Source organism: Schistosoma mansoni, chromosome 3 (assembly GCF_000237925.1).
Source record: "Schistosoma mansoni strain Puerto Rico chromosome 3, complete genome".
NCBI classification, from domain to species: domain Eukaryota; kingdom Metazoa; phylum Platyhelminthes; class Trematoda; order Strigeidida; family Schistosomatidae; genus Schistosoma; species Schistosoma mansoni.
Genome location: NC_031497.1, coordinates 6,733,200 through 6,741,045, shown reverse-complemented (window position 1 = coordinate 6,741,045; position 7,846 = coordinate 6,733,200). Strand labels below are relative to the sequence as shown.

General features: G+C 39.2%; 1 protein-coding gene across 1 annotated transcript; it reads left to right on the top strand.

The window, feature by feature from the left end:
• Nucleotides 1-25: 25 nt before the first annotated feature.
• Smp_174780 (hypothetical protein) lies at nucleotides 26-915 on the top strand (the record flags this gene model as incomplete). Its single annotated transcript, XM_018799050.1, has 5 exons — nucleotides 26-51; nucleotides 372-458; nucleotides 493-591; nucleotides 622-722; nucleotides 761-915. 5 exons carry the CDS (start codon nucleotides 26-28, stop codon nucleotides 910-912), a joined length of 465 nt encoding a protein of 154 aa, XP_018650877.1. The 3' UTR covers nucleotides 913-915.
• Nucleotides 916-7,846: the final 6,931 nt, after the last annotated feature.

The following is a 7,846-nucleotide window of genomic DNA, read 5'->3' as shown; positions in this document are numbered from 1 at the left end:
TCGCAAAACCGATTGAGTGGTTGTCATGGCAATCATCAGTGAAATTTTACAGTAACTTACATCTTATTTTTTTGAAAAGACATTTAGTTTGAATTACGATAATTATTTGTTAATATATGTAGAATCTATGTTTTAATAATCATGAATCACCTTAAGTTGGTTGTGGTCGGTCCAAACGAGGTTATCATTTATAAAGAATTATCTGATTTTCGATATTTTAGTGTGGCAAATCATATATCTGCAACTTTCTTTCAGAAGCTGTAGATCAGGTTACCGGTGGATATCATCCAACCACTGGTGTCAGGCATGTCTATTACTTACCTGTTAAATAATTGTCTAAATACTCATAATATCCTATCTTTACAATGTAGAATATTAGAATATGAACAAAAAATCAAAATAAAAGGAAAACCCAGTAAAGTTGAAGTCGAGCTATGGGATGCAAGTGGAGATAGAAAGTAATTCTCTAGTAATATTTGTGATGCCCCATAGATATGAAACTTGCTGGCCAGCTATTTTCAGAGGATCTCATGGAGTAGTTTTTGTATATAATCCTGATAATCCTTATCACATAGACGATTTACATAATTGGTAAGTTTTTCTTACTGACACTTTTTGTAGGTATCGAGAAGTGCCGTCTAGTTTGGGCTTGAGCGAACAGCAAATGTGCATCATTTGTCACAAAAAACCAGATACATCAACTCGAGACCCAGTTTCTCTGCGTAAGCTAAATATATGCAAAATCACCTGTTACTTACAGCAGACGACCTGCATAAAATACTTCACCTATTCTCCAATATACCGAAGGATGGGGAAAGACTCAGAGAACAGTTTGGAAAATTCGTGTCACATGTAGCATGGGGCAGGGTTGAGGCAAATGAACAAGAAGAGCTTAAAATAATGAATAGTTAGAAATATGATTGGTTTTCAAACTTCTGCTTCATGACCACTACTATTTTGTTAACGACATAAAAATAATGCTTACAACATATTTTTCGGTCACTATGGTTTGCATTTTGTTCCTAATTAACTTGAGTATTTACTGGAGCATTATTTTTTTTAAATCAGTGTCACTGAGATAAAATCATTCATATTCTCCACATATCGATCTTACATAAGACAATTTAGTCACTGACTGTCATTGTGTAAGCAAACAGAAACTCATAGGGACGTTTTGTTTCGAAACGACACGTTAAATGTAAACTAGAGGACATTCATATTCCGGACTATAGTAAAAGCCAACGGTCTAGTGTCTGAAGATGTACGTCAGTTTGCGTATATCTTTATGACTGCCGTTACTTCTCTGCCACAGTCTGCACAATCCCGTTATTCTGAAAAGTATCTTCATATAAAATGGGATATGTTGACCAAAATGATCCACAGGTATTTCCGTACACCGATAATGATAAATACATTCAACCTCACTCATTGTGCTTTCGCCCTTCATACGAGTGAAGACGCTGGATCGTACTCAATGATGAGCCAAAAAATCGGGATGTGCATTTAGGTTCGGATCTAACGACGACTTGAAGACATCAAATCTTTATTACTTGAAGAATACGAGATAACCTGGTAGTATTGTAAATGCCTAAGGGTATCCACTGGAGCACGTTGAGTCCTAACTCAAACTTTTAATGAAACGCTCGGTATGCGTTAGTTCATTGAAGCTGGGTAGGTTGTTGGGATATTCTTTCTATTGAACATGAATGTTCATCACCATTTGAAATAAATTCCCCTTAAAGTCCTATAAAAAAAGCCCTGATATTTTTTTCAAAACCTTAGAATAGACTTTCATGTTGATTTGCTGGAACTGCTTTTAGTTCTTTACATACAACATTATCCTATTTTGTTCACAGTTTTTAAAATCCACTTGTCGCTCGTTCTGGTTTCAGTCGTGTTTATGTTTTCTGATTGCTACCTAGCAATCCGTAAGATTGCGATAACCACATCTAAACATTCTTATAGAACTTCGGATTTGTCGTTGTTTGATGAAGGAATCTATGTTTTGTTTTATTGTAAGTACCTGGCTTCTTTAAAAATTATTACTAAGTAGTATATAAAATTTAGTGTTTACTACCTGGGCGGTTTAATCCCTCTTTTAAAAGTTACTGTACTCAATTTTACACTACTATATGGCCTACTTTAGTATTGGGCAGTTAATAAAAGGTTGTAACCTGAAGACGAATTGTGTGTGACAAAATACAAAACTACTATTTAATTTTTATTTTGCACTGAAAATTCTCTCTACATTTGTGGGCCCCACAATGATATCTTTGGCTAAGTATTAATGTAGACATTTATGTCCAGATGTGTGGTTATCATTTAGCAACCGAGAAATCCCAAGGATTAGTTCACCAGCTGGTTACAATGCCAGGGCTAAAAATTCTAATTTTACGACCCTGTTTTCCCAGAGGCTATTATTGTTGGCGTAAGTTATTGATTTTCAATTTCTAATGTAGTTGTTCTACATTGAAGCCCCATAAGACTTGTAGTGCCGTGCTTCGCTAATCGTTCAACTTGATAACCCTTATAATACAAGTCTTAACGGTGCATAATATCAGAAGGCGAAGGGAAGCGGCAACTACATTTTTATTGACAAATAACGAAGGTCAGAAAGCTGTGAGCACATGAGCAAATGTTAGCGAGCGAAGAAAAGACGATGTGTAGTGGAGAAGGCATGTAAGTCAACTCGAGAGCGAAGCAAAAATAACGCGTATTGGAGATGGCGGGGAAACCAACTCGTTATTAGCAAGCGTTAATCAGTATTTATAGTCAGACAAAAATAAATGACAGACATGTGATAAACAGGATAAGAAATGTACATACACATACGCTCATATAAAAATGGTCAGCATTAAAAGTGAATAATTGACAAGTTGTAAACATGACTCATAATGGACAGGCGAATTGGCTTGGCCAGAAGTAAGAATAAGGCATATGGGCTTAACATGTCAAACGATACTACAGACTTTTATGACATGAGGCAGTGATAAAAAGACAATTGGAATAAAGAAGCGATCCCGCCTACAAAATTGTATCAACAAAAAAGAATTAACCTATTGTTAGTGAAACCATATAAAATATAGGTTACAACTGGCCACATGACAATCTGCGTTTACAGATATTATAAAATAGAAGGCTAAATCAAAAGAATAAAATCGGCTCATCCCACTTTGAAGACTCTCTTCAGTTAGAGACGTTTACATAAAACTTTTGGAATGAGAATATATAGCCGTTTTGCGAAAAACAATGGTGAAGTTTGAAACAAGACAACCTAGATTATAATAATTCACTTCGAAAAACAATCTCTATATTGTTCTCAAAGCATATTTCCGAAAACTAATAATGCCTGCAAAACCAACCTTAAATACAGGCTGATTATGTATCTTTCAGTATCCATTGTAGATTGTTTCGAACATATATTAGACGCAAGATAATGCCATAAAAAGGATAATTGACAGCTTCATCCTAGTTTGAAAATAAGCTAACTTTACGTGTTTCAAAAATTTTTGAAGCAAACACTAATTTTACAATTAGATATGATAACCGACAATAACAAAATATAGAAACTTAATTATTATTGCAAGATGTATACTGGCCATCACTTACAGAATCAGTGAGTTATGAACGGAAATTTTATCAGGTAGATTGTAGTGTAAACTAAAATGCAACTATATTACAGGACACTATATAACCTATAATTTCCCAAATGATTACTTTTTAATTATAGACCTTTGATTTTGAAAAACCTTTTTGTTAATTTAGAAGAATTTGGCCATCTAGTGGAAGACTGTTTGCATCTGTAAGTCTTGTGATGCAGCCGAATTCCGATAAAAATCTAGAAGAATATTTCAGCTACCTTTCTAAGTATACATCTATTCTCTAAGCTTATTTCCATAGTAAAACACTACTTTCACTCCTTAAATGTCAAGACGAAATAATATCAAATTATATTTGTATTGACACTGTAAACCGTTTGTCTTCACTGTTGAACTCCCAGAATTTTCTCACTAGTTGGGCACCCACCCAAGTGAAATCGTGATATCCTATGTAGTAAGACATATATATACATAATCTTTTAAAATAGAATCCTTTAGTTGGGATATCAGATTAAATTTAAAAGGTACAGTATGAAACTTTCTATTCGGTTGGAAGATTTGTTTGTTAACGTATACATATTCTACGTATTATAACCAATTCACTGGATGCCGGCTCAGTGGTCTAGTGGTTAAGCGCTCACGCGCGAGACTGATAGGTCTTGGGTTGGAATCTCGCGAGGCGGGATCGTGAATGCGCACTGCTGAAGAGTCCCACATTAGGACGAAACGGCTATCCAGTGCTTCCAGGTTTTATATGGTGATCTAGCTTCAATTGACTCATGATTTCAACTATATAAAAAGAATTCGTATTATAATCGAGTCATTAACGCTGGTAATTTTCGATATTACGTTTAGCTACTTATAAGTAGCATACATTTACACGAAATATGTGCCGAAACTTCATTTTTATAATAAATATATCTCAATAAAATAAAACATGGGTCAAGTTCTCTAAAACTTATGTTTCTCTTTTAGACCATAGCTCCAAATCATATCGCAAGTCGTTAGAGTCTCATAAAAATATGTTAATGTCTTATGATATGTATAAGGGTTCGATTTTCTACATGGCTGATATTAGGGGCTAAATTTGATCAGTATATTTTGGTATTTCTCCACCCCGGATGGATTATCATGACATTACCACTAAGCACAAGACTGAACAAATGCAGTCCTTAAATATCAACAACGGGGAAACTCAAACTAATACATATACATTTATATTCATATCCATCGAACAAGTTGCCATATGAGCTCAGTAGCTTGAGCGATAACAAGATGTTGTTTGAAGGAAAAAAATGGAGAAATATAATGGGGCCAATAGTACGGAAGTATGACTTTTTAAAATATCATACGAACGGCTTTATTTATTTTTTATAATAGGATTGGAAGATGCTTGAACTATTTTATCTGCTTCCATGTTATCCTATTTCTAGGCTTCTGTTTGATCTTTCGTAGTCAGACGTCTTATAATTCCAGACATTTCTTCAATGTTATTCCCCTATTACTCTGACCTTGTCTCTCTTATGACCAAGTAGTACACAAATTGTAATTTACTAATTGTATTGCTGTATAGTCATACATTTCAGGTATGTTATTGTATAAGTTTCGAGTCATAAATGAATTGACTGCAGTTAAGAACTGATTCGTTTTCTATTTTCCTTTTATATTTGAACACTAGGTTATAACGAGATTGAGAACCAATAAACTTTAAGCTTTTGGTTGTTGTTTACTGGTACGGCCGAGAGTGGGGAGAGTCCACTCTCCCTCTCGAAATGCTCTCTCATGGCCAGCGAATATATAGCCTCTGCCAGGGAAGTCCTACTCACTGCCTTCTCGTGGCAGGGGTGTTGTTTACGAAAGTGAGAGAACGAAAAGCGAATGTCCGGCGCTATAACCGGATTGGTGGACACGGAGGGTCCACCTAGGGGAGTTGGAAAACCCTGATTCCAAACCAATGGTGCACATGGGCTCCAGTATCCTGATGGAACGAATGGCGAATGAACCTGCTGTTGGTCAACGGCTACCATGGGACTGCATCTCCTCACGATGCTCCACTGCCTTGTGGATCAGACCTTTAGGTCAAAGGCTCTGGGTGTGGCCCCCTTAGGAAACCGTCTGTTTCGGTCTTGGGCACCCGGGCAGTATCACAGCTCACACGCAAATAAATGAAATGATGAATTCTATTGACGATACTATTCTCGCTCATACTAGAAGCAAGACAATTTACACTATTATTATTATTACCATTATTATTATTATTATTATTATTATTATTATTTACTACGTCGCTTTTTCACTCCCTTTATTCCCAATTTGTGTATCCTTCCTTTCCAACTTATGCAGTAGCTCGCCCATGGTGGAAACTCTGTCCTATCTAAACGATCTCCAGTCACTGTCTGGTTGTAAGTGAATGCTTCCACAGATCACGAATACTGAAGCAGTCTTTCTGAAACCACGTACGCCGTTCAAGCTGGCTTCCTTCAACGTTCGCACACTAATGCAGATCGGACAACAGATGGGGCTGGCTATGTCTTTAGAAAGTCTTAATGTTGATGTTTGCTGTCTATCCGAGACCCGTATTCAAGACTCTAGTCAAGTACTACAAATTCGCTCTCCATCTGTCGCTTCGAAAAGCTTGTTTCACGTGCGCTTATCCGGGGACCCTGTGGCATCTTCGTCTGGTCTTGCTGGCGTTGGTGTTGCACTAAGCGCTAGGGCTGAGGCAGCACTAATCAATTGGATCCCCATTAACAGTCGGTTATGTGCTGTTAGATTAGAAAGTTCCATCAAAGTGAGAAGAAACCGGCGTGAGAAACGGTGTCTTTTCGTCATCTCCGCCTATGCCCCGACAGATTGCAGCCCGGATGCAATCAAGGATGAGTTTTACCACCAGTTAACAGTTCTTCTCCAGAAAGCGCGTTCGACAGATATTGTAGTATTAGCCGGAGACTTGAATGCTCAGGTCGGGCGTCTAGGCACAGAAGAGAGTCGTTTAGGTGGCCGATGGGGACTTGTTGGTCGCAGGACAGATAACAGGGACCATTTGCTGCAACTGTGCACAGACCACAACCTGTTTCTGGCTAGCACTAACTTCCGGCACAGTCATCGCCGGTGTGCCACCTGGCGTCCTCCCTCTGCATCTCAAGCCTGGACTCAGATTGATCACATCGCGATCAGCTACCGCTGGCGTGGTTGTGTACAAGACTGCCGCTCCTTTTGGAGTACCTATCTGGAGTCTGATCATGCCCTGGTCTGCGCCAATCTCACCTTACTTTTCAGTGGCTGAAGGATTGACCACCACCAACGGATCGATGTTAGTAAACTGGCTGCAACATCTGTTGCAAGTAAGTATCGAGCGGAGTTAGCCTCTAGGCTAGCTACCATCCCACCGAAAAGTATAGATGAGCATTGGTTGCATCTTCACGACGCCATGAAAATGGCGAGTAAAGCCGCTTGCGGCTTCACGAAACGTCCCGCTTACAAGCACTGGGTTTCTTCTGGCTCCTTACAACTGATGGAAGCCCGTCGGTCTACTCCGGGTGACCGTGAGTTTGACCACAAACGAAGGCTGTTACGTAATGAAATCGGGCAAAGCTTGCGTAAGGACCGGGAAGCCTGGTGGTCGGAGCGTGCTAATGAGATGGAAGCAGCAGCTGCATCTGGTAACTGCCGGAAGCTCTTCCAACTCATCCGAGCCACTGGCAGCAAGAAGTCTGGTGTGAGTGAAACAATCTACGAGGATGATGGGATGCCAATCACTAATATCTCTCGACGTCTTGGACGATGGGCGGAATTCTTCGAAGGGCAGTTCAACTGGCCTGCTGCTCCGGCAACATCAACCAGTTTGTCCTGCCCCCCATGGCCGGTGACGACTGATCCACCAAACGAGGCGGAAGTCCGAAAGGAACTCCAACTCTTGAAACGTTACAAACCACCTGGCCCAGATGACTTACCTCCGGCTCTTTTTAAAGATGGTGATGACTTTCTGGCTAAGGAACAAACGGTGTTGTTTGCAAAGGTTTGGGAGCAAGAAAGTGTTCCAACATCATGGAATGAGTCGATAGTCGTCCCTATCTTTAAAAAGGGTTCACGTTGTTCCTGCAATAACTATCGGGGGATAAGTCTACTTCCGATTGCGTCCTAACTATTGGCTTCTGTCATTCTTCGTAGGTTGTTTAAAACCCGAGAACGATTGACTCGCGAGGAGCAGGCTGGTTTTCGTTCTGGTCGAGGATGCATTGATCACA